This window comes from Leptopilina boulardi, unplaced genomic scaffold, assembly GCF_019393585.1.
Source record: "Leptopilina boulardi isolate dan_hultmark-lab unplaced genomic scaffold, ZJU_Lbou_2.1 LbouV2_324, whole genome shotgun sequence".
Classification (NCBI taxonomy): domain Eukaryota; kingdom Metazoa; phylum Arthropoda; class Insecta; order Hymenoptera; family Figitidae; genus Leptopilina; species Leptopilina boulardi.
Window position 1 is genome coordinate 3,105,979 of NW_026137890.1, and position 27,789 is coordinate 3,133,767.

Below are 27,789 nucleotides of genomic sequence, written 5' to 3' on the forward strand. Positions count from 1 at the left end.
AAAAAAAAATCCAGCAAACGTTTTAGAACAAAAAAAAGGCAACAAAAAATTTAATAAATAATCAAAAAAGGAATTAAACACCCTTTTATTAAATTGAAAATAATTTTTCATACCTATTAAAATCATGTTCACCTTTTATTAATTTTTGATTTACCATTTTTCAAAATTTAAATTTCTTTCAGTAACCATTATAGTTTAAAATTTTTGAATTTTGACCTTGATTTTCTATAATTAAACATAAATTTGCTATTTTCACCAAAATCGATACTTTTTTCAAAATAAATAATTGCAAATGAAAGCTGAGGTTTTTTCCGATCTGTATACAAATTTTCAGAATGCCGATTTTTTTCTTTTCGAGATATTAAATGTCAAAGATTTTATGTCGGAGCGCGCGGGTGTAAACTGTAAAATGTAGTTAGATCGTGTGACGTAGGCAACCGTCAATATGAAAAATCGGAGGGAAGGAAATTTCGTGTCGAACCGTTAATTAGGAGGATTGACTGCAATTAGGTTCAGGAAAAAAATGAAAGTATTGTTTTTAATGAATCAAAATTATACGTTTTTAAATTATTTTGTTTTATTAAAGATACCTACAATTTTTTTCAAATCTTAAATGACAAACAAATAATTAATTAAAATTAAATAAAAAAAAATAAATAAACTAAAATTTACACATTTTTAGCAAAGAAATAATAGAATACATGTCAAACAACTTTATACTTATAAAGTTCCTTTACGTAAAAACAACTACAGATTTTTTTTACATTATAATTTTTATATTTCACTAAATTCAAACAATAAACTTTTTTAAAAAAGTTTGAATTTTTGATATATTTCACTTTATCTTTATTATGCGTTTGCTGATTGTTTATTTACAAAAAAAACTCTAAATTGAGTTTGTTGCGCATGTAATATATATGCAGTGCCCTATGCATAGTTAGTTGATGGAAAATGATTCCTTTAATATTTTCAGAAAAATATAATGCTTCCAATTAACCTGTAAGTTTTCAACAATCTTTCGACAAGCTTACAGTTAATTAATTTTATTATATAAAAACGTAAATATAAGAATTATATTACGCTGAGATTCGAAAAAGAATTAAATTTTTAATTTAATTTTAATTAATTTACACTCTCTGCCCCTACTGTACAAAATTGGTTTAGTATTAAAAAATCATTCAATACATGAAATTGCAGCTTAAGTTGTCTATAGTTTCATTTGTCTTATAGCGTTTTTGAAAATATAAATATGAACGACCAATATGGCGCCTGAAATAAAAAAATGCAAACAAAAGAAATGTAATTGTTATTGTTGAAGCTTCAAAAATTAGTTGAATTATTCATACACATTAAGGGCTTCTAGCGATTTTTTAAAACTTTATCAGATTTGCTTGAAACTTTTTACTCGGAGGTATTATGTTTCCTAATTTCAAATATGAAGTCAATTTTTAAAAGGCATATATAAAAACACCCACGTAATAAAATTACTAACAAACTTAGATATTTAAATGATAATTGTTGCTATATTGGATCCGCCATTTTGAATTGTTAAAAAATAACTTCAATTTCGTAATCAGAGACCCCAAAAACCCCCAAGTAAAAAGTTTCAGGCAAATCTGATAAAATTTTAGAAAATCTCCGCCATTTTGAATTTTTGAAAATTAACTTCAGATTCGTTAGATTCGTAATCAGTGACCCCTAGAGGGTAAATCCTAGTAAGGCAGCACCATCTATATCGAAACTAAAATTTTGTAAAATTTTCCACAGTATTTACTTGAAAACAAGACAATAAAATGCTTTTTACTTTAGGATAATTACTTATTTTCAAGAAATACACCAGCTAAAACTTTTTTTATATTAAAATAATGAAAAAAAATTAATGACGATAAATTAAATATGAGATTCACTAATCACGAAAATATCAACAAAAACTTTTTTTTTAAATAACACATCAACACTATTTTACTGATTTTGACAGACATTTGGTAGGTAATATATTTCATAAGACGTTTCGCGATTCTGCAAACAGGAGGAGATTGGCGCTGTTGTTAACAAAAAAAATATATCACTTGCCAAATGGCTGTCAAAATCAGTAAAATAGTGTCGATATGTTATTTAAAAAAAAAGTTTTTGTTGTTATTTTCGTGATTAGTGAATCTTAGCTGGTGTATTTTGTAGTGTTTATTAATTCTCCAAATGAAAATCGCATTCTTTCTTGTTACTTCCGAGAAAATATCTTAAAAGTTTTCGTAAAAAAATATGCTCATATTTAATTTATCGTCATTAATTTTTTTTTATTATTTTAACCCCAAAAAAGTTTTAGCCGGTGTACTTCTTGTCAATAATCAATTATCCTGAAGGAAAAAGCATTTTATTGTCTTGTTTTCAAGTAAATACTCAAACTTTTAAAACATATATTTCATTTTCAAAAAATTTGAATATAACGCAACTAGTAAACAATGTTTTTTTAAATAAGGAAAACGGTGAGCATTCTACACTCCGCAATTTTTAGTCTAAAACAAAAACTCAAAATTTTTTAGAAAGGTGACATCCTAAACAATAGGTCGGCCACTTTTTTAAAACACTGCGTTTTTGCCTTATTTTTTTATGTTTGACCTCTTGTAAAAATCTTTATTGTTAACAATTGTAACATATTAAAGGTATAACAGCAAAATTTAGTTACCTTTAATTAGCCGCAAACCCGAAGTTGATTGGTCAAGTAGTTTAGACGCTACGATGCCTACCAGTTTGAAAAATCTTGTTTCGAGAAAAACGAGTTTAAAGTTTTGGGAACATTTTGAGGCATTTTTATATGTAATATTTGTCTACTCTAAAAAAATCTTTTTTTTACTCCCGCAATGGAAACCTTCCCTTAATATGGATTGTCTGAATAATTCAACTAATTGTTGAAGCTTCAACAACAACAATTATATTTTTTTTGTTTACATTTTTTATTCCAGACGCCATATTGGGCGTCCATATTTATATTTTCAAAAACTCCATACGATAAATGAAACTAGACATCTTAAGCTACAATTTCATGTATGTATTGAATGATTTTTTAATATCAAACCAATTTTAGACATCATTCTGAACATTAAATAAGAATCATATTGCACAAACAACAAACTATCTTCTTATTAAACTGAACTTCGAATTAGAATTATATTTTATTAACAAATGAATAAGCATTCTATCGAGCATTTTATCAACGTCATTATGTAAACAAAATGATAAGTCTCTTTTAAGCAGATTTTAGAATAATGGAGGATCCAATATGATCGACGATTATTTGAAAACCAGATTTCGTTTAATACTTGTTACTTGAGGTTTTCAATGTTGCTAATTACGAATCTGAAGTTGAATTCAAATATTTCAAAATCTCGGATTTAAACAATATTTATAAAATTTTCTTTTACAATGATTTTTTATAGAAAGTAAAAAAAAACTTGTAGAAAGTATGAAAAAATTAAAATTGCGTTTATCATAAGAGCTTTATATTTAGCCAAAAAACGGAGTATGGATTCGAATTCAGCGTTAAAATTTACCTTAGAAAGACGTTTCTGTTGCTCGGGCCTAATACCGCCGTGTGTTCCTTTGAAATTAGTATACATAATACTCTTTTATTTTATAGACAAAGAAGAAACCATTGAAACCTGACACATACGGAACTGTTCAGTACTGTATAGATATGCCTACCCTTTAATTGAAATTAGGCCTTTAATTTATTGACAGCTTTTCGTAGTAAAATGCATACTAAAAACTTATTTTATAAGGCTTGAATCTAAAAGAAAAGAAGATATATTTTAACAGTACTATGCCATTTCAATTTTTGAAACAAAATCATATATATCCCAACTTTGGATAAACTAAACTTTGGATTAAAAATTCGAATTACTTTTTTAAAAATACGCTTTTCAGTTGTTTCAAACAAAATTTAATTTATTTAAAAAATTTTTTGATTTATTTCAACAAAATTATTAATTTGAAATACGATGATCAGGTAAAAAATGGGATATACTGTGATCTTTTTATTATAATAAAAGTACTTTTTTCACTGTCACCGTAAATACTAGAAATATGTTTCTTCAAGCTACAATTTAAATACATACACGTAGCACAATTATTGTGACTGTTTATGGAATGACTTCCTCTTATTTGATTCTAAAGAGTATTCTTGAAAGACGAATTATAAACAGTCAAAGGACGAAACAATTTCAACATCAGGCTTCTGTGTTTTGAACATTTGAACGCCCTCCCGTGTTACTGATGTACCTGTTACATCGACGTATTCCAAATTTGACTTACTTACAGCTAGATGATGCAGACTTCGATCTGTGACTTGACGATAATTTCTAAAAAAAAAAAAATATTCCAAATTACAATTACAAGAATCACGCAATTTTTTCTATTCTTAACCCCTTAAAAAAGTGCCACTATACTTCAAAAGGTTAAATAATAAGTCAAAACTTCCAATTCTTAAATTTCAAATCACCTAAAATATAATTATTTCTATAAATCTTATAACTGTAGATCTTCCAATATTCGATTATTTAAAAAAATTTCAATTAAAAACAATACTTGATGTGTTTGTCAAAAATTATTTTTTAAACATTTTTTCGATAAATTATAAACATTTCGTCTTGTGTAGCTTCATTCAAAGATAAATTAAAAAATAACTATAATAAATTTTTGCTAAAATATTTGATTTTCTTCTTGGGTGACAAATACGTTGATAAATATTTTAATTTTTTAGTTCGGAAAATAATCTTTGAAACAATGATATTTTTCTAGACTGTTTAAATAGTAACCCTTTTTAAAATTTTCAAAAACACCCGTCAAACAATAGAACATGCAATATACAATCTATAGAACCCTATTGAAAATCCCTGTACAAGATCTTGTACAAGAAAATGTACATGTTCAGCAGCTGAACTTGTACCTGTTCTGGTGAGAACATGTACAAGATCTTGTACAATTTCGGCACCAGAATTTGGAACAAGGTCTTGTATCAGAACTTGTACAAGATCATGTACAAAAATATGTTTAATATTTGTATACAAGAAAATGTACATGTTCTTGTACAGGTTCATTTGTCTTCGTTTAGTAAAAATTAAAGACTTTAAAGGCTGCGCAGTAGTTTTCTTAGGACTTTACAGCAGCGCAATAATTTTTGGCATACATAAGTAAATGGTTTTAATGATTCTAAATTATTAAAATCTTAAATTTTGTTTAAAAAATTTTTTTTTAAATGAACTTGTACGAGAACATGTACATTTTCTTGTATACAAATATTAAATATATTTATTTGTCCAAAATTTTGTACAAGTTCTTCTACAAAAACTTGTTCCAAATTCTGGTGCCGAAGTTGTACAAAATCTTGTACATGTTCTCACCAGAACAGGTACAAGTTCAGCTGCTGAATATGTACATTATCTTGTACAAGATCTTGTACAGGATTTTTCAATAGAGAACACGATTAAATATAATAAGTCAATCGTCCTCAATTGTAAGAACACGATTAAGGACAATAGAAAATTCTTTCCTATTGTTTTCAATCGATTTTTTCTAGAAGAGCGTGCACACTTGCACTATTTTTTTGATCTTTTATTGTTCTTGGTATCAATGAAAAGCTAAGATTCAAAGAAATAATTATGTGGCAAAATTTTTTTCTATAATTTTTATATATGTTAGCTTTGTAAAAGAAAATATTAAGACGTATTTAAACTATGAGTTTTCCAACGCAATAAAGAAAAATTCTCTGCATTTATTTTTGAAGAATTTATCTCCATTTTAATGCAAGCAGGGTTTATGTTACTTAAATAGTAGTTTAAATATTTTTTTTTTTGTGAAATAATCACATTCTACAAAGCCATCGATAATTTTTAAAATTAATAAAATAATTAATACGTTAATAATAATAATAATTATTATAATTTATTATAATTATTATAATAATAAAATTAGTAATAAATAAATAATAATAATTAGTATTATTATAATAATTATAATTATTGTTAACATATTAATTATTTTATTAATTAATTTTATTAATTTTAAAAATTATCGATGGCTTTGTAGAATGTGATTATTTCACAAAAAAACTTAAAAATTTCCTTCACGAATTTTTCACCAAAAACAAACACAAAAATGTAATAAAAAATTTAAAAAGGAATTAAACACCCTTTTATTAAATTGAAAATAATTTTTGTTTATTTTACGGACAGTCTCAACCCTGTAGAATGCAGAGAGCTGTTACTGAAATAAATAGGAATAATATAGGTGTGTACAACGATGGGTACTCATCTTTGCGTCGATTGCGCGGGTGCACTGCCAATTTTTATATGTATAATGTTTCTCACAAAATTATTGTTGTTCCACTTTCATATTTACATAGCTTATAGGAAAAAACCTCAGCTTTCCAATGAAAATAATAATAAAAAAAAATACCCGAAGGGTTAAAAATCGAAAAATAAGGGTTGATTTTGAAAAAAAGGGGTGAAATTTTTTTTTTTAATTTCGTATACATTTTTGAAAAGTACGTGAAAAATGCATTAAAATTCATTATAGATAAATTAAAATCCATTAACTTTTGTCATATTTATACGGATTTGAAAATGACAATGTTACCCTTAACGTCAAAACTTCAACCCCCTCTACTTTCTACAGATATTTTTTTAATGAGTTTATATTTTAGGGATTTATTACTTTCATATAGGACAACAATTTACCAAAGTATGAAGCCAATCCCAGAACATTGACTTTTTGGGCTGGGGCGATTGAAAAAGAATCTCTCATATACACACTTAGCACATTAAAGGGGTTAAGGTATCTATAAATTGCAGTCTACTATCACAATAGAAGACAAAATACCACAGTAATAAAGTACTTTCAGAAACTTCATAGTTGACAAAAAATTTTATGTTAATTGACATACATATAAGACGGTGCGCCAGAATGAAGTTTAAATAAAAATGTAATGTAATCAAAATATTCATTGATATTTAAAATATATTACCCTGTTTGATATAAAAAGGCGCATCTTTTTTTCCTTTGATTTTTTTCCATAGGACAAAAAACCTTTGATATTAAATGCAAAAAACTGAAAAAACTTTTTTCACGAATTTGAATAAATTTTTAAACTTAAATCGTCGTATCTTTGATAAATGTTAATGAAATCACTTGTCATTTTGTATACACACTTATTAGGGTACATAGAAGACGATAGTATAATAAAAAAATTTTTTTTTTAATAATAATTAATTATAAATAGTGAACGGTCGGTAATCGCGTTTTCTAACCTTTGACGAAAAAAAGTCTGTGGGGAACTTTAAAATTTTTAAATTTATTTTCTCCTAATGAATAAGGTTAAACGACACGTAAAATGAAAAATGCACAGTTAAATACGTTTGTTTACATTTAAGGTCAGCTCAAGGGCAACACAACATTAGTACAAACATACCACTATTTTAAATGTTATACTTCTTAAAATTCCAATTTTATAATAAAACGAAAATAATATTAATTTATGTATTTCAACTTATTTTATTTCATATTCAGGTGTTTAGTATTAATAACACGTTCTTTCAAGCGACTGTAAATGATTCGCTCCGCGTGGCGTCTTGGAAAAACACTTATATTTTCAAAACTTAGAAATGAATCGATTTGAAAATTTCCAGAAAACTTCCTTATATCATGATAAACAAATGTCTCATTCGAAGTTTTAAAAATTTTAAAGTTCCCCACAGACTTTTTTTCGTCAAAGGTTAGAAAACGCGATTACCGACCGTTCACTATTTATAATTAATTATTATTAAAAAAAAAATTTTTTTATTATACTATCGTCTTCTATGTACCCTAATAAGTGTGTATACAAAATGACAAGTGATTTCATTAACATTTATCAAAGATACGACGATTTAAGTTTAAAAATTTATTCAAATTCGTGAAAAAAGTTTTTTCAGTTTTTTGCATTTAATATCAAAGGTTTTTTGTTCTATGGAAAAAAGTCAAAGGAAAAAGAAATTCGCTTTTTTATATCAAACAGGGTAATATATTTTAAATATATAAATATCGAATTTCAATTTTTCGAACATTTTGGGTGTTTGACTGGCTTTAGAGCGTCCAGCCGAGTGCTCGGCGAGTTGTTTCTCCCGGCTCCTAAATTACATGAAAATACTTGAGCGTGTCATATATTAATAGTCTTGATAATCCAAAGTGTCTCTGACACCGAAGGTATGTTCATCTGCCGGTACTCCAGTTGCGCACTCTACTCTCCATAGAAGATTTTTATTACTTTGCCATTTGCAAATCGTCAGATTATATTTTATTCGTTATTTCTGTGTTATTTCCTTCAAATTAAAAAAAAATTAACCGCGTTCGAGAATGTGAAGACAATGTTTTTTTGCAAATTTGTTCCCTTACGTTACGTCTACATTAAAATACTCTTAACACATTCACAAATTATAATGAATAGGAATTTTGAGGGAACATTACATTTTCATTTAAACTTCCTTCTGGCGCACCGTGATAAACTGAGTTAAGAAATAAAATCCAAAGCATGTATGTATCAAGTACGAAAAGTTGCCGCTTAAGAATAAGTTAAATGTATCGATCGTTTTTAATCAAAATACAAGTTTGGATATTAGTATTACAGCAAGAGGGCTACGACCCCAGCTTCTGATCCCGGATAAATTCCCTACAGGCTTCTGGTAGCTTGATTGATTGGTAAATTTGGCCAAAAATTAGTTTATGCAATATTTTTAAACTTCCAAATTGAATCCAAAAACAACATTTGAGGTGATAAAACTTATAATTATATTTCGTCGAAGTTGTTCGAAGATATTTAACATATATAACGGTAACTTGTCGAGTGAAGTCACTTTTCAGAAATATTTAAAATAAAGGAGAATAAGAGCTATCTCCTTTACCTCTTTATTAGTTTTTTGGCGTCGGTGACATACACTACGTAAAATGGACGACAAATCTTAAAAACTGCAATTAAGATTAATGGAACTAGAGGCACAAACAAAAGGTATCTTTGTTAAAATAGAGCAGTTAGGAAACAATGAAGAGGAATTACATTTCGAGGGTAAGGCTATTCACAATAAAATAAAGAATCCAAAAACGCTTCCTACCAATATTTTACATAAAATGGCGGATACGGACAAATAAAGACTCGATCTTATTTCCTGAATCGAAGACGAAAACCATAAATAAAAATCTCAATAAAACAACATATTTATCTTTTCTGGCAGATATCGAAGAATGGAAAAAAGAAAATAAGATCAGTGAAGAGAAAAACGAAAACGATTTGACAGAAATAGAAATGGAAGAAGAAATTGAAGGTCGACTAGATGAAGCAGCATCATTCTAAGTGGATTCTAATCCATTAAAACAGCAAAAAGAAAAAACAGCAGTATTGCTAGTCATCCCTATCGAAAATCCCCACATGGGAAACCACATGGGAAACCACATGGGATCCTATGTAAAATCCCATTCCCATATGGGAAACCACATGGGATCCCATATAAATCCCCATGGGAAATTGGGACAGGAATTGGCATAGGAAAATATCAAAAAAAGGTTCCTCATTTCCCATGTCATTTCCTATGTCAAATTCCACGTCAAATATCATGTTAAATACTAATTGAAATCCTTTATCATTTTTTTGAAAAAATTTTCCCATGTCAAACCCCACGTCATTTCCCAAGTAAAAACCTTTATCATTTTTTTTGAAAAATTTTCTCATGTCAAACCCCATGTCATTTCCCAAGTAAAAACCTTTATCATTTTTTTGAAAAATTTTCCCATATCATTTCCCATGTGAAATCCTTTATCATTTTTTTGAAAAATTTTCCCATGTCAAATCCTCTTTCGCCTTATTGAAAATACCCACATGGGAAAGCATATGGGAATCCACATGGAAAACCATATGGAAATCCACATGGGACACCATATGGGAATCCACATGGGAAATGGAATACGATTTCATGTGCATTCTTCCAAATGATAAAACAAATAGATTTAAGCATAGGAAATCATATAAGATTTCATATAGATTCTGAAATCTCAACCTAAGATTTCACATGGATTTACATATAGGAAACGATATAGGATTTTATTTGGGAATTTTTTAGTTGGCTGCTTTATGCAGGCGGCAGTTTACAAAAAAAATTAATTATATGATTAAATATCAAATAATAATAATGCAACTCATCTGAAAATAAAAAAAAGTTTACTTTACTTCTGCCTTAGACTCTCAGCTTTTATAGTATTCCAGACTGATCTCTCCTATATTGTTTCCTATATGTAAATCCATGTGAAATCTTAGGTTGAGATTTCAGAATCTATATGAAATCTTATATGATTTCCTATGCTTAAATCTATTTGTTTTATCATTTGGAAGAATGCACGTCAAACCCCATGTCATTTGCCATGTGAAATCCTTTATCGTATTCCATTTCCTCTGTGTATTCCCATATGCTTTCCCATGTGGGGATTTTCGATAGGGCGAAAGAGGATTTGACATTGGAAAATTTGTCAAAAAAATGATGAAGGATTTCACATGGGAAATGACATGGGGTTTGACGTAGGAATTGATATGGGAAAATTTTTCGAAAAAATAATAAAAGATTTCACATGGGAAATGACATGGGAAATGACATAGGAAATGACATTGGAAAATTTTTCGATAAAATGATAAAAGATTTCACATGGGAAATGACATGGGAAATGACATTGGAAAATTTTTCGAAAAAATGATAAAAGATTTCACATGGGAAATGACATGGGAAAATTTTACGAAAAATGATAAAGGATTTCACATGGGAAATGACATGGGAAATGACATAGGAAATTTCAATATAGATGTTGATCGTCATTATAGTTTCATTGTTTCGCCACCAGATGGTGAAAATATTTTCTCTCACAGTTGAGATCAGTCTGGAATACTATAAAAGCTGAGAGTCTAAGGCAGAAGTAAAGTAAACTTTTTTTTATTTTCAGATGAGTTGCATTATTACACTGAGAAAACTGTTTGGTATCATCTACTGAAGTTTGGTTCTCCAAACCAAATTTTTTATTTGATATATGTGCAACTAATCCGTTTGGTTCGGGCTACTAAATTTAATCGTTGAATCATTTTGTTCGGTCTACCAAATTTTTTGTTTTGCACAACTAACTTATTGTTTTTAAGCAAACAAAAAATTTAGTTAAATGAAAAAATTTTTTTTCTTTTCTCAAACAAATTATTTTTTGGCTCACACTTATATTTTTTATTTTTCACTTAATTTTATCACTTTTGTTATCCTCTTTTATTCTTTTCGCTTTATATTACCTACCACCCTATGTCTACTTAAATTAATTTCTATTGCGGAAAAACCTAACACTGCTGGGGATCGAACCCTCAGACTACGCAACGCAAATCAAGAACGCTGACCACTACACTAAGAATCCTAGTGACAATGTGAGTGTAAATTATTTTCATAAAGTATACAGGCTGGAGAAAAACTTCCGTTCTTTTAACAAGCTTTATTCTCTCTGTTCGATATGCATCACTACACACACTTTTTTACCGAATTTCTGAAACACATAAAAATCCCGAAAACACTTGAATAAAACTGGACGACACGAAGAGCGAAGCATGGTTAACGTGTGACATCCGTAAACAGAGAAATAAGCCATATTTACGAGAACAGCGCATGCGCAATTGAGCATTCAGACGGTTTGGTTTGGAGAACCAAATTATTCAGTTAACAGACGCAAAAGCTTGAACGAAATTTTTGGTACAGCCAACTAAATTTCTCGATTGATTGCTTCTTTCGTTACTGTTATGTCAACTAAATTTTTCTAATCTTAACTAAAAGTGCTCCACCAAATTATTTTGTTAACATTACATTATTATTTTTCTCAGTGTATTATTTGATATTTAATCAAATAATTAATTTTTTTTGTAAACTGCCGCCTGCATAAAGCAGCCAACTAAAAAATTCCCGAATAAAATCCTATATCGTTTCCTATATGTAAATCCATGTGAAATCTTAGGTTGAGATTTCAGAATCTATATGAAATCTTATATGATTTCCTATGCTTAAATCTATTTGTTTTATCATTTGGAAGAATGCACATGAAATCGTATTCCATTTCCCATGTGGATTCCCATATGGTGTCCCATGTGGATTTCCAAATGGTTTCCCATGTGGATTCCCATATGCTTTCCCATGTGGGTATTTTCGATAAGGCGAAAGAGGATTTGACATGGGAAAATTTTTCAAAAAAATGATAAAGGATTTCACATGGGAAATGATATGGGAAATGACATGAGAAAATTTTTCAAAAAAATGATAAAGGTTTTTACTTGGGAAATGACGTGGGGTTTGACATGGTAAAATTTTTTCAAAAAAATGATAAAGGATCTCAATTAGTATTTAACATGATATTTGACGTGGAATTTGACATAGGAAATGACATGGGAAATGTGAATGTGATAAACAAGTTTGTAAAACATTTTTTTTAACAACATTAGGTTTGAAGAAAAAAAAGCTACTTTACTTTAACGTAAATGCAGGACAGAGTTGTTGATTTCTACATTCTGATAAAGTGTGCTGCACACTTTCAGGCATATTAGACAACATAACCTTAAATTTATTCTTCAAAACAGCTTATAAAATAGCTTTTTTGCAGATGTTGAACAAAGCACTGTGTGCAACTCGAGCGAAAAGTAGCATTTTCCGACGAGATTGATTGCTGCTCTCGCTTCGCTCGAGCATCAACTTACAAACTCGTCGGAAAATGGCTTCTTTCCGCTCTCGTACTATTATAATTAAAAACGCATTAAAGAATATTTAACTTTAGAAGCACGACCTGAAAGCAGAGAAAAATTAACAGATCAAAATAAAGTTGTACGGTATAATTTAATAAAACTGCATATGGGGCATTCCACGGGAGATTTTCATTGAAAATTTTTTTTTCCCCGAAACATTTTTTTTCGAAATCTATATGAAAAATAAGTCAACGATGGAAGTGTGTTTTTGGGACATTTTTTAAGCTATTGCACGGAAAGACTTTGTGCATCACTTTCTGTCAAACTTGCCAAGAGATTTTAGTAAACTCGCGACCAAACTCGGAAAAAATGGAAAACTATCATTTTATATAAATGTTTTCAACAAAAAATGTTTTCTTTTTTATCAAAATTTAGTAGTCACGCTAAGAAATATTCGTTAACGCTGTAAGAAAAATTAAGATTAAGAAAAAATGAATGTCAAAAGTATATTCTTTATATTTGTAAGAACGACATTTTCATTGCGTCGTGTTTACAATTTAGTAGTCTCACGATGAAAACAGCACTCATACAAACAAGCGAAGCTTGTCCGTGTAGCGTCAGCAGTTGAATAGTTCCGGCATAGATAGAAAAATGTCTACACAACGAACACTTTTAATAATCCTGTTTGCATAAAAAATTAATTCTGACATTTCCTAAAATTGACCTTATTAATAATATTAAATAATTTATTTTTTTGAAATTTTTTTATTGCACTTGAAATAAGTTTAAACATAATAAAAATTTTCTCGTAAGTGGAAATGAAATGGTGAGATTAATATATAAGAAAAATAAACTGCCCTCTTGATATCGTTGATATGAATTGTATTTGCGTTGCGTCGGTTAAAGCGATCGTTTACCCTATCTGTATTTTAGACGATTTTAGGTTAAGATGTGATCTCTCGTTCATAGGTAAATTGGATTTCTACATTTCCCCTATCTGCGAAAGTGGTACTTTTAATTTTTAAGTTACTATTTTCTTAGTACGGCTCACAGAATTTAAGCATTTTTTCTACAAATATAACCGTTTTCCATTAATATTCATTTGTTTTTTTTTAATTTTCATAAAAACATACTAAAAATCGTTGCGTCAAGCTTAAAAATTGTAAATAGTAATTAAAAAACTAAAAGTACCACTTTCGCAGATAGGGGAAAAAATTCTTCAGTCACCAGAGATTGTAATGCAAAAAAAAATTAAAAATCGAGTGTCTCTTTTGAGAAAACTCACTTTTTGAGTTCAATTTCAACTTTCTCTCCCAAAATGTCCCAAAAACACACTTCCATCGTTGACGTTAAATTTCAAAAAATCATAACTTCCTTCATTTTTATCAAATAAAAAAATACGTATATTCTTATTTTTCATATAGATTTCGAAAAAAAATGTTTCGGGGAAAAAAAAATTTTCAATGAAAATCTCCCGTGGAATGCCCCATATAGAATAGTTCAATCCAAAAATTTCCCATTATAGTCGTGCCCATGCAACCAACAAACGTTATTTTCCCGATACTTTAAGCGTTAGTGAATTGCACAAGGATTATATTGAAAAAAATCCATCGCAATTGTGTAGCTACGATTTATATAGATCCGTTTTTCAGGAATAAATATTTCATTCACGAAATTAGGGCATGAGGAATGTGAGAAGTTTGAACTTCACGAAAAAAATCACACTAAGGGAAATTTAAATTCAAACTGTAATCATTGTCAATAGTGGAAAAGACAGTGAAAAATCTTAAACAGCGACAGACATTGCATCTCGGTTGTCTTGAAGTGCAAATAGGTTCGATGAAAATGTAACTAAAATCGTCTTTCGGGGCTTCATTTGTACATGTTTCAAGGTGGAAAATATCGCGAATTTACATTTTTAACGATTTACGCTCATACTATCTTTAATTATCCAGTACAAAATACATACTTAATACTTATTTGGTGTGTGTATGTGAACATGTGCAAACGCATAATACCATATTCAGCGTTCCCCAGGTTCACGAACGTCATCTTTAGTTAAAAGAGGAAGATTAATCGTACTTCGACTTTGCTGAGAATGTTTTTTTTATTTTTTCCCACAGTACAAAACTTTTTTTAATCTTTTCTTAAATCTCCATAAGTTTTTAAACTTTCATACTTATTATTCAGATCCGAATTTGATTCTTCATTTGTTAAAGCATCGTCGAGTAGTTTCTTTTTCTTCAAATTTATACGATTTCTTAAATCTGGTGCTGTTATAAAGCAGTATGGACATGGATACATGGAAGACGCAGTTTGCTGACCATTGATTATCAATAAAAGTTTCAAATCCGCAACAAGTTTGAAAGCATAATTTCCGATTATATTTCGCTCATTAACTACCGCTTCTACAAAACTTTCAGCGTCTGCCCACATATCAGGTCTCTTTTGTTTAATCGTCTTGTTTTTTCTTTAATAAAGAAGTTATAATCCGGTCTTGTTGGGTCAAAGAAAGCGTACGTACAATTTTAACAGAATTTTTGGAGATGGTTTTACAGGTATGGGTTTACGTTTTCCTATCTGTTGCAGAAATTGTTTACATAGTGTCATCGAATCGTCAGTTTTATCGTAACCCAATGGGGTCTTTAATGGAAGTCGATCATTTTCCGAAGATACATAAATGCCATTGCTAGTATCAATATGATAAGACAAAGATCGTACGTTGCCTTTACCTTTTTTTGGTTTGTGCATGACCTCTGAATCGCCTTGTTAGACTGATATAACAATTGCACGTATTATTACTTTGACGCGTTTCTTTTGGCAATTGTATATTCTCGTAATTTGGCCTAGTTTGAAGGGGTCTCTTAAAAATGCCTTTGTTATGATCAAGAAGAGTTACATAACAAGCCCCGTAAATACCTAAAGGAAACTTCTCGTTTAAGTATTGAAATTTTTATTCTTATTTTGAATAAGAACTTCGACCTTTTCATTAATGAGAAATGATTCAGGTTTCTTCTTTCCAAAGACATGTTTATACCCATAAGGTGCACAAACATTCTTCCTATTTTCATTATGGAAACACGTAGCATTAGGCATGGCGATGTTAAATATAAAATTCATTTAATAGCGTTTTGTCTTTTTATCCATTAGCTGCCGGTTCTACACTAGTACTAAATGTGTCTTTAATAAGCTTGCGGGGAACGAAAATCGCTCCCGCTCGTAATATTTACAATCAAAATATAAATATATAAATATTTACAAAATAAAGTCCCATAAGCTGATTTTACCTACATTTTCATCGAACCTATTTGCACTTCAAGACAACCGTGGCGTATTTCTCTGAAGACCTCCAAAAAGTAATAATGTTACTCCGAGTGGAGAAATTTAAGGTAACTGCTTTTATGCGACACATAATTGCTTTGAATCAAAGTTATGTGCCTATTGGTCCAAATCGACAAAACAGGCACCCGTAACAGTTCTCTGACACAAGGAAATTTCAGGTCGTAAAAAGGAATATATTGTTAGTTGTTAGGCTAGTTCCAGAATGGAGCCAAACGCAACGCAGCCCCATTTGCTTAGCATTGCGATGCGTCTGCGTTTTGCTCTATTCTGGAACTAGCCATATTACTCCTTTTCTCTCAAGCTACGGGACAGAAAGCGAATATTGTTCTTTGGCTCGACAATGTACAGCCCAAAATAAAAATTGGTATCTGACTTTCATTTTTAGTCGTTTGAATATATTTCACAATATAATGAGTTTATAGCAAGGCAGTGCTCGTTGTAATTTTAGTATAAGTTAAAAAAGTAGGAAAAGAAAGTTTAAATATTAAAAAAAGTAGAAAATTGTAAAAAAAGCAAAAAATGTTAATTTTAAATATTTAAACATGCTTGTCCCACTTTTTTAACTACCCACAAGTAACACTACCCAACTGTTAATCACCGATTTTGATGAAACTTGTCACACTTCTAAAACATGGAAAAATATTGAACACGTATTTTTTTATATCGGCCCGTTTTGAGTTTTAAGGGTAGAAAACACCCTTTTTCAATTTAAGGGATGAAAAGCAGTATTTCATACGAAATTTACTAGATTTGCTTGAAACATATTACTCGGGGGTTTTCGAGGTCGCTGATTACGAATCTGAAGTCAGATTTTAAAAATTCAAAATGTCGGATCCAATATGGCGGACAATAAAATCAAAAATTAATCGGATTTGATGGAAAATCGTTAGTCGGGGGTTTTTGGGGTCACCGATTACGAATCTGATATCAGTCGGGTAGTTGATTAGGAAAACGGTGTCAATTTTTAAAAATTCAATATGGCGGATCTAATATGGTGGACAATAAAATTGAAATTCACTCGAATTTACTTGAAACTTATTACTCGGGGGTTTTTGGGGTCGCTGATTACGAATTTGAAGTCAGATTTAAAAAATTCAAAATGGCAGCTCCAAAATGACAGACAACTTTTTAAAAAATTCATTGCGTTCGCTTAAAACTTATAACTCGGGGGTTTTTGGTATCGCTGATTACGAATCCGATGTTAGTTGTTTAAAATTCAAAATGATAGATCCAACGTATTCAATAAAGCCATTATTATAAAGACAAGATCTAATACTGCGACCAACAAATGCAAGATATGATAATCGAACCAACAAAGGCAAGAAGCAATTATCCAACCTGTAAAAGCGAGATGTGATAATCCAACCAGTAATGGCCAGATGTGATAATCCAACCATCAAAGGTAAGAAGCAATAATCCAACCAGTAAAGGCGAGATGTGATAATCCAACCAGTAATGGCAGGATGTGATAATCCAACCATCAAAGGTAAGAAGCAATAATCCAACCTGTAAAGGCAAGAAGCAATAATCCAACCAACAAAGGCAAGAAGCAATAATCCAACCAGTAAAGGCGAGACGTGATAATCCAACCAGTAATGGCAAGATGTGATAATCCAACCATCATAGGTAAGAAAGAATAATCCAACGAACAAAGGTAAGAAGCAATAATCCAACCAGTAAAGGCAAGATGTGATAATCCAACCATCAAAGGTAAGAAGCAATAATTCTTACCTTTGTTGGTTGGATTATCACATCTTGCCTTTACAGGTTGGATTATTCTTTCTTACCTTTACTGGTTGGATTATTGCTTCTTGCCTTTACTGGTTGGTTTATTGATTCTTACCTTTGTTGGTTGGATTATTGTTTCTTTCCTTTGATGGTTGGATTATCACATCTTGCCTTTACTGGTTGGATTATTGCTTCTTACCTTTGATGGTTGGATTATCACATCTCGCTTTTATTGGTTGGATAATTGCTTCTTGCCTTTACTGGTTGGATTATTGCTTCTTACCTTAACTGGTTGGATTTTTACATTTCGCTTTTATTGGTTAGATTATTGTTTCTTTCCTTTACTGGTTGGATTATTGCTTCTTACCTTTACTGGTTGGATTATTGCTTCTTACCTTTGATGGTTGGATTATCACATCCTGCCATTACTGGTTGGATTATCACATCTTGCCTTTACTGGTTGGATTATTGCTTCTTACCTTTGATGGTTGGATTATCACATCTGGCCATTACTGGTTGGATTATCACATCTCGCTTTTACAGGTTGGATAATTGCTTCTTGCCTTTGTTGGTTCGATTATCATATCTTGCATTTGTTGGTCGCAGTATTAGATCTTGTCTTTATAATAATGGCTTTATTGAATATGTTGGATCTATCATTTTGAATTTTAAACAACTAACATCGGATTCGTAATCAGCGATACCAAAAACCCCCGAGTTATAAGTTTTAAGCGAACGCAATGAATTTTTTAAAAAGTTGTCTGTCATTTTGGAGCTGCCATTTTGAATTTTTTAAATCTGACTTTAAATTCGTAATCAGCGACCCCAAAAACCCCCGAGTAATGAGTTTCAAGTAAATTCGAGTAAATTTGAATTTTATTGTCCGCCATATTGGATCCACCATATTGAATTTTTTAAAATTGACACCGTATTCGTAATCAACTACCCGACTGATATCAGATTCGTAATCGGTGACCTCAAAAACCCCCGACTAACGAGTTTCAATCAAATCCGATTAATTTTTGATTTTATTGTCCGCCATATTGGATCCGCCATTTTGAATTTTTAAAATCTGACTTCAGATTCGTAATCAGCGACCTCGAAAACCCCCGAGTAATATGTTTCAAGCAAATCTAGTAAATTCCGTATGAAATACTGCTTTTCATCCCTTAAATTGAAAAAGGGTGTTTTCTACCCTTAAAACTCAAAACGGGCCGATATAAAAAAATACGTGTTCAATATTTTTCCATGTTTTAGAAGTGTGACAAGTTTCATCAAAATCGGTGATTAACAGTTGGGTAGTGTTACTTGCCAGTAAAAAAACAAATTCAGATGAATTAAAATCAATTAACTTTTTTTGCAATGTCCAATTAGTATTTGTCGCTAAGCAAGATTCAGTGAAGCCTTTTGTATATTCAATTCAATTCGTACGAATGAGTTTTCATCGGTTGAGAATTTACACAAAATGACAAACTCGTCTATTGAATTTGTGCTGAAGAATTAAAAAAAATCAAAACTCAAAAGTTTGTTCATTGAATTAGTACGAATAGAGAGTTTGGAAGTTGAATACAGCTTTTTCGAATTCAGGAGAATTGCAACATAGCTCCACTTCGAATTTGTCGCTAAGAGGGATTTACTGAAGCTTTTTGTATTCATTTTAATTCAACTGAATTAGTTATCATTTGCTTGGTATATATTGGTGGTATATATAAAAAACCTCAGATTTCGTTTAAAAAAGGATAAAAAAGGTTACAACTTAAATCTATATTTCAAATTCATTTTTTTTTGTGGTCAAAAAAATTTCTTTTTCAAAAATGCATATCCTTATCCTTGACGAGATATCTCCAATCAATATAAGGGGTAAAATTCCTGTAGCGAACTAAGTGAAAAAAAGTTGATCGGATCGGGCTGTAACTTGCACATAGTTTATCCCTAGGGGTGAGTAATTTAACCACGAAGTATTGTTCAGTTTTTTCAAAAACTGTCGGAGAGGGAGGGGGTTGAATTTTTTTGAAAAATTTAAACAGTGAATTTTTGAAGACTTGTAACTTTTAAACAGAAAGAAGAAGAAAAATTTGTCTTATATGTTTTCGAAAGGTTTTTTCCTGCTCTTACGAATGGTGCAAAACTTTTTTTAAAAAATTCAAATTTTGATCCTCTTTTTTTGAAAATTAAACATTTTTTCGAATTTTTTTTTAAGTTCGGTCCTTTTTATTTTTTTTATTTATTTTTTTTTGAAAGCTAAAAATGTGTTTTTTCACCACAAAAAATAATGAGTTGTCCTTTTTTGTTATTTTCGAGATATTAATTAATTAATTAATGTTAATAAAAAATGAAATATTTCACAAATAAAGTTATTGCAATTCTGAAGATACCAATTGAAAGTTTAAATTTTTCAAAAAAATTCAACCCCCTCCCTTTCCGACAGTTTTTGAAAAAACCAAACAATACTTCGTGGTTAAATTACTTACCCCTAGGGCTAAACTATGTGCAAGTTACAGCCCGATCCAATCAATTTTTTTTTCACTTAGTACGCTACAGGAATTTTACCCCATATATATAATACATATATATATATTTATACACCGAAAAAACAATATTCTAAAATTAAGTATTTCCCACTAACTTGAAGAATATCTCCCACTAAAATAGGTGCCAAGAATATATTCTAGATGTTAGAGGGGATTCACCTAGTGATCGAGTATAAGGTATTCTAATATTCAGAATAATCATTTGAGAGCTATGATGATGATAATATTCTTGAATGAAGAATAGAATGTACTAAATTTAAAGATAGAGTATTCTTCTTATAAAAAATTAAAATATTGATATTTAATACGAAAATATACATTAAATAATGCTGGAAATAATGAAAAATATTTATTGCAGATTAAGAAAATAATTTTTTATATTAAATTTCAAATTATAAAATATGCTGAAAAGAAATATATGAGTTACCATCACCTCCTGTGCGAAGAAAGTAGGGGTTAAATGATACGAGTTCGTCATGTAACGCTAAAAACCACTAAAAAACAATTATAGAATCTATAATACATTCTAAGGCACATTTTAACCTCTTCCATATTGACACTCGAAATAATATTTTTTTAATATTAATTTAACCCGAAACACTGAAAAAGTTTTACGCCGTACACGAGGACACCGGTATTTTCCAACTTGCTTCTGCGTTTTACGGTCGCGCAATCACACATGCGCATAACGCCTTTTCAAAGAATACTATATTCTAAGTTCTACAATATATTCTTCTTTTAAGAATACCAACTATTATTGCAGATATAAGTGGGAGATATACTAAAAATTTTAGAAGATATACTAATTAAAAAAATTTAGAATATTGTATACTTTATTTCAGAATACTTTTTTTCGGTGTATAAGACGTTTCGCGCCGACCGGGTCACCCTTCGCTGCATAGTTAAGAGATTTCAAAATGGTTGTTCATATTCGGAAATTATTGGTATACATAAGTACCTTCGAAATCTATATAACCTTTTAAAAAATCCAACATCGAGGCTCCAATATAACCTATGAAAACGTGAGATGGGTCATAAATATATAACAATGAAAATGAATCTGGTGAAGGAAACACCTCTGTATTAACGTCAAAATTAGCACTGGGTAATATATTTTGCTTACCATAAGCGAAAAATATAAATTTCAAAAATTCCAAAAGGTTGATTTAAAATGTCGAACGACAATTCCTAAAATTCATCGGATCCCTAGTGAAAAAATACACATCTAATTGAGAAGCCGGGAAGAATAATTCGCCAAGCTCTCGACTGGCCGCTATGTTGCCATTCAAACATCCAAAAATATAGATAAAATTACACTTTAAATCTGAATCAGTGAAAATTTCAATGACTTCAAATAAGTGGCTCAGTTTTCTTTAATTCCACTGATGAATTAAAGAAAACTGAGCCACTGATTTCAAGTCAGTGAAATTTTCACTGATTCAGATTTAGAATGAAAAATTCGAAATTTTAATTTTTGAATAATAATTTGTGTAATTTAATTAATTTTCTACGTATAAAATTTGCATCAATTAATTATAGGTATTAATATTTTGTACGAATACATTTTCTAAAAGTAGGGAAGCCCAATGTGTTTTTTAGGATTAAACCCTAGTAGAAATTTGTCATGGCACCACTAGAATTCGTCAAGTTACTGGACAGTTTTTTCGTGTCGGATGATTCTAGCTAAACTTGCAAATTACTGTATAGAGGTTGACCAACATTCTTGGAAATAATTCAAGTTAAACTTGATATTTCCACGACTCAAAGCTATGCAGTTTTTTTAATGGCACTGTCCAGTGCTGTTCGAAATTATATTCATATCCTTGTCATGGCGCTGGCGCTACAATAAGTCTAGTAACTGGACAGCTGTGCAAGGATTATGTGTATTGACATTTCACTTACTTGGTGTAAAAAAATTACAACTTGTTTATAAAAATTAATTATTTAATAAATTAATAATAATAATATTAATATTCCTTTTTCAAAAAAGACAGTGCATACAAAACACATGAAAATGTATCGAAATATCTCGGTGGTCGAAAAAATTGAATTTAGGAAAAAATAAACTTTGCTTTCCAGAGCATCTAAATCAATATTCATTTTATGAAAATCACTGTAAATTATTGTTCCACATATATATTTTTTGCATAACTTACTTAATTGCAAAAAATATACACTTGCAAAGCATTATTTGTTGTAAATGTTTGCAGCTGTCATAAATCAGAAACGAACATAACCTAAATTTAGTGGAAATCACCTGATTGGCCCAAAACAAAATAGCGTGGGCCTTTTTTAAAATAATGAAATTTACTAAATTATAATAAAATAATTGTAATAAATTAAATTATTATAAAAATAATATTATCTTGAATAAAAAACTGTTTTTAGTTTTAAAAAAAATTATTAAACAATTATTATTATTTTCAGACAAATTTTACAAATATAGTAGAATATTATTTTTCTGTTTGAGTATATAATAATAATAATAATAATATTATATTATATCAATAATTATTAATTTATTAAAATAATTTTATTTATAAAATTTTACATATCATTTTTGAGGATAATAAATAAAAAAAATTAGTAATTAGTTTTTTATAATTGTCTAATGTTTAAATTAAATTATAAATAAATTATTTAAAATCAAAAAATAATTTAAATTGTTTATTTACCTAGAAAGTAATAAAAATAATATGCACAAATTCATAATATTATTAGGTACAGTGAAACACGTCAAGCATTTATTCTAATATCACTGATCAGAACGGCCGAGTTGCGTAAAGCGTGCGTTTCTTTCGTTCCCGCCCAGAGGACACGTGTTCGCTCCCGATAACCCCAAGATTTTTTCGATGAAACTGCGAGAAGTGTTTTAAGGTTCATGTTATGACATTCATATTAATATAATGATTATAATTGTTTCAGTGTTAATAGTTCAGTCAAGATGTGGATGTGTTGCTTCAATCGTTTTACTTATGTAATTTTTATTTAAATCGAGTTTCATTGTGAATGAAAAATTACATATTTACAACGAATTACTATATTTAGTGCATTATATTTTCATATAATAATTTTTGTTAATAATTGGAATTTTTTTAATTACATAAAATAAACGTGTTTACTACATTAAATCTTATTATTAAATGAATTTTGAAATATTTAAAAGAATTAATTTGACTAGTTTTTCAAAAGTCCTATTGATCAGAGGATTGTGGAACAACCTTGGATCGTAGTGGCGGCTGATTGCATGGAGTTTCCTCCTAGCAAAAGCCAGAATAGGCACTTGGAAGTGTTCCAAGACCAATTTTCAAGGTGGATAGAGGTGAAACCTCTGAGATCGGCGGATGGCAAATCGATTGCCAAGGCCTTCGAGGAGTTGATTTTATTTAGATGGGAAACTCCGAATTTCTTGTTGACGGACAACGGGAAGGAGTTTGACAATAACCATCTGAAATCAACACTCGAAGAGTATGGTGTGCGTCATTTGACTACACCACCATATCACCCTCAGGCAGACCCCGTGGAAAAGAGCAATCGGACACTGAAAACAATGATTGCTACCTTTGTAGGTTCTGACCATCGTGATTGGGACAAGCGAGTTTTGCTTGGAAGCCATGAAAAATCAGCATGGATTTCTTGCAATTTACGCAAGGTTGTGTCTGTGCTATTTTCGAACGGACTGCTCATGCGTTATTAGTAACAGATTTCTCTCCGTGCATGTACACGAGTTTCGTCATGCAGTCAACACGGCAGTCCAAGCGACTACAAAAGTATCACCGGCGTTTTTCAATTGTGGTAGGCAACCTAACCTCGTTAAGAGTTTACGGAGGAAGGTTGACGAGAAACGATTAGTGCAGCGTATCGATCCTGAAGTCTGGTGTGACAGAATGCGTAGATTGGACGCATTGCGGGATTTGGTGGCTTGTTTTACAGACGAGGAAAGAGAGAAACAGGCGAAGTACTACAATCGAAACAAGCGCGAGGCAACGTTTAGTGTAGGCGATCTAGTACTTTGGCGAACGCATAAATTATCGAACGCGAATCAAAGGTTCTCAGCCAAGCTGGCTCCAAAGTTCGAAGGTCCGTTTAAAATAATTAAGCAATTGTCTCTCTCGGTATATGAATTAAAGTCCGAAGATAAGCGACGAGTGACCAAAGTGCATGTCCCGGATTTGAAAAGATATATACCTCCTCGTAAATAGAGTCAATGAATGGTTGAGAGTGGTGATTAACATATTTTTGAGGTTTCAGGTTAATGCCAAATGGCTGGTGGGGAGATCTAACCTTCCACCAGAGAACCGACGTTGTTCACCGGTTCGTTGGAAAATGAGCGGCCCCCTTGGAGGGAGGTGAACCAGTTCAGTTCTAGAAGGAGTGTTAGTGGCGGATCCATAAGGGATCATTTCAATTATGTTTTTTGTTTAGTGTAAAAAAAGGAAAACGAGAGTTTTGTTTTTGTGTCAACCATAATTATTTCTTTATTTTGTGAGAAATAAAAAATATCTATTTTGATAAATTAAGTATCAAAATGCTTACTTTCCCCCTTTTAGTTATTTTGTGTGATTTAATTTTGTGGCTCTTTGTGAGGTTGATAGGCGATATTACTTAGAGTAACATCGGCCTAGGGGAGGTAATTGTAACGAAGTATTCGTTAATATGATTATGGTCGTTGGATCGATAGAGGGTCTTGCTTTGTTTGTGGCAGTCTATGATCAGTACCTTTCGCGAAATCTGTCGAAAGACTGAATTACGCAGGCGTGACGTACGAACGTTCCGGGGGCGGCGAATAGGGTCGAATGGTTATTTCGTAGGTTTGGGCTGTCTGTAGGAGTAAGGGAGATAGAACCATATTGGGGATCTAAGGACCGGCAGGGGGATCTTCAAGCAGTTCGATTTCCCGACTGTAATCGAGTAAACGTGCCTTTGTAAATCAAGTTTAATTGATTAGTTAATCATTTGTATTATAGTTATTAGTTTTCTGTAATGGTTTAATAAATTGTTTTGTTAGTTAATTGTTGTTCCTTTTAATCATAAGTGTTGTTAGTGTTATCCTTTGCGAATATTTTCCATCCTTGAGAAGCGGGGTCAGATCGAGTCAGCTGAGAGTCTTAAGGTAAGTGTGGTTAAATGTCGGCCTGCCTCAACGTCCGGCATCAGATGTTCTTGTTTTGGTGAATCCCCTTGTGAGATTTTCAGTAAAAAGTATCTTTTTGAATTGGCGAGTTAGATGCAAATTTCTTTAATTATAAATCAAAAAACCCGTTGCAGGCACTAGTTTGGCTTAATATTTTTAATGCACTTGTTTTTGGCGACCACAAGCGCAGTCAAATGTACTTTTTTATAAAAGGTAGTAATACAGTATGCAATTTGATATGGGTCACAATTAAAAAAGAATTCGCAATAGATTATTGGGATAAAAATTTTTTATTTTCTGATAATTGTCAAGGTCAAAACAAAAGTTATTTACTTTTGTCATTTTTATCATTACTTTCATCAAAATTACAAGGCTAAGTTGAACGTGTATACCCCGTTTGTGGTCATTCATATTGTTCTTATGATCGAAATAGTCCATAATACATGTCAAAGAATGTATGGACTTCTTCAAAGAACTTTTGTCAAAACTGACAACTAAAAAAATGTTCAAAAATAAGAGAAACGTTGTTTTCACGCTTAATTTTTACAAAATTAAAAAAATTACTAAATATTATATTTGCTTAAAGGGAAGTCACCACCTTTATTTTGAGTCCTTTAAATTTTAATGATCGCAGGAAGTTATTTTTTTCTTGCATCATTTCTGTCCTAAAAACATATAATGTGGTTAAAAAAAGAAAATTTTAATTTTTGACCATTTTAGAATTTTTTGAAAAAATTAATATTTTTGAAAATCCATGCGAGAGATTCTTAAGAATCATTTAAAAAGGGTGGAAAAATTGTTGATTAAAAATAGTCAAAATTTTGACTTTTACTATTTGTAATAAACGAGACGTGATTTTTCTTTTAAGGGGTTAAGTGGCAGATATGAGTTGATTATAAAAATCTTTTAACTGTTAAAAATTTTCAAAAATAAATATAAAAATTTCTTTACTATAATAAATTGAGAGATAAAGTTCCCTTAGCTTGAAATGTTCAATTGTTGTCCTTAGTTGAAGAGGACAATTATTTAAATATCACTTAATTGAATATTCAATTGATGTTCTTATTTGATGAGAACAACTGTTCAAATGTCACTTGATTGAATGTTTACTTGTTGTTATTTGTGTTACACTTGATTAATGTTTCAAATAATGAATGGTTTTTAGTGCGCACATTGATATTTGTTAATTTTGCAGAATTTTATAATTTCTTGTTATTGCAAGGATTTGCACAGGATTATGATTGCAGTGGTGTTCAGTTAATTAAAAAGTTGTAACTAGTGTCACTTGAATTGAACAATCACTTCACTCGCGAATTAAAAAATTGCATTGATTGCACAGTGATATCTCCAAGAGGTTTACACGGTATACATACTGCCAAGTCGAATTGTATCTGTTTTTTAATGGCAAAACCATAAAATTTGAGTAAAAATAGTGGGAGTAATGTAGCAGGAGTTTTAAAGATGTCTTCTTTGTAACTGTATTAGTGTTAAGGATTGTGCAATTAGGGTGAGAAGTGTACTCAGGTACCTTTCAATTTACAATAGAGGCATTCTTTCTGAACGTGAGACCCTTATCTCTCAAAAAAGAGTTTTGACAAAATGAATCGTAATAGGGCTTAAAATTTAGCTCTTTGCGTCTACTTTTCAATGCAAAATGGCATTAGAAAAAATTTAAAATGGCTGATTTAATATAACTGAAAATGTAAACAGAATTGCGTAAATTAATTCTTATTTTCTATGCCAACAAAATTCATTTTAACGTAGAGGGTTCTACAAGGTTTTAAAATTCAGCTATTCAAGTCTACTTTTAAAGGCATTATGACAAAAATAAAATATTCAAGATTGCGGATAATTTTTTAAAACTGCATGAATTCACTTAAAACTTATTACTCGGGAGTTTTTAGGGTCGCTGAATACGAATCTAGCATCAGATTTAAAAAAATTCAAAATGGCGGATGCAATATAGCGGACAAAAAAATAAAAAATCTATTTGATTTGCTTGAAACTTGTTTCTCGGGGGGTTTCCGGGGTCGCTGAATACGAATCTGGCATCAGATTTAAGAAATTCATAATAACCGATCATTAAAAATATAATAATATAATACTAATATTCAGGCAAAATATTTACGAACTAATTTTAATAACAATAATAAAAATAATAAAACCGCTGCCAAGTTATAGTACTGCTGACCTTACTTTTGTTTTGTGGTCATCTCATGAGTAATTTACTTCCTCTTAGAGATGCAAGTAAAACAAGTTGTAAATTCAGATATTCATTACATGAACATTTT

General features: G+C 30.4%; 1 protein-coding gene across 2 annotated transcripts in view; it reads right to left on the reverse strand.

The window, feature by feature from the left end:
- Positions 1-2,767: 2,767 nt before the first annotated feature.
- The window catches only part of LOC127284405 (uncharacterized), an 80,966-nt gene continuing 55,944 nt past the window's right edge, over positions 2,768-27,789 (reverse strand). The window contains exons 8-9 of one of the 2 annotated variants that reach the window (XR_007843477.1): positions 4,113-4,355; positions 2,768-3,784 (exon numbers count right to left, since the gene is read on the reverse strand). Coding sequence is in view for 1 of the 2 variants with exons in the window: in XM_051309815.1 (XP_051165772.1) it covers positions 4,190-4,355 (166 nt within the window). In the remaining variant the exon portion in view is untranslated. Of the gene's footprint in view, positions 4,356-27,789 lie in introns of both variants that reach the window. The other variant, XM_051309815.1, reaches the window with a different exon arrangement.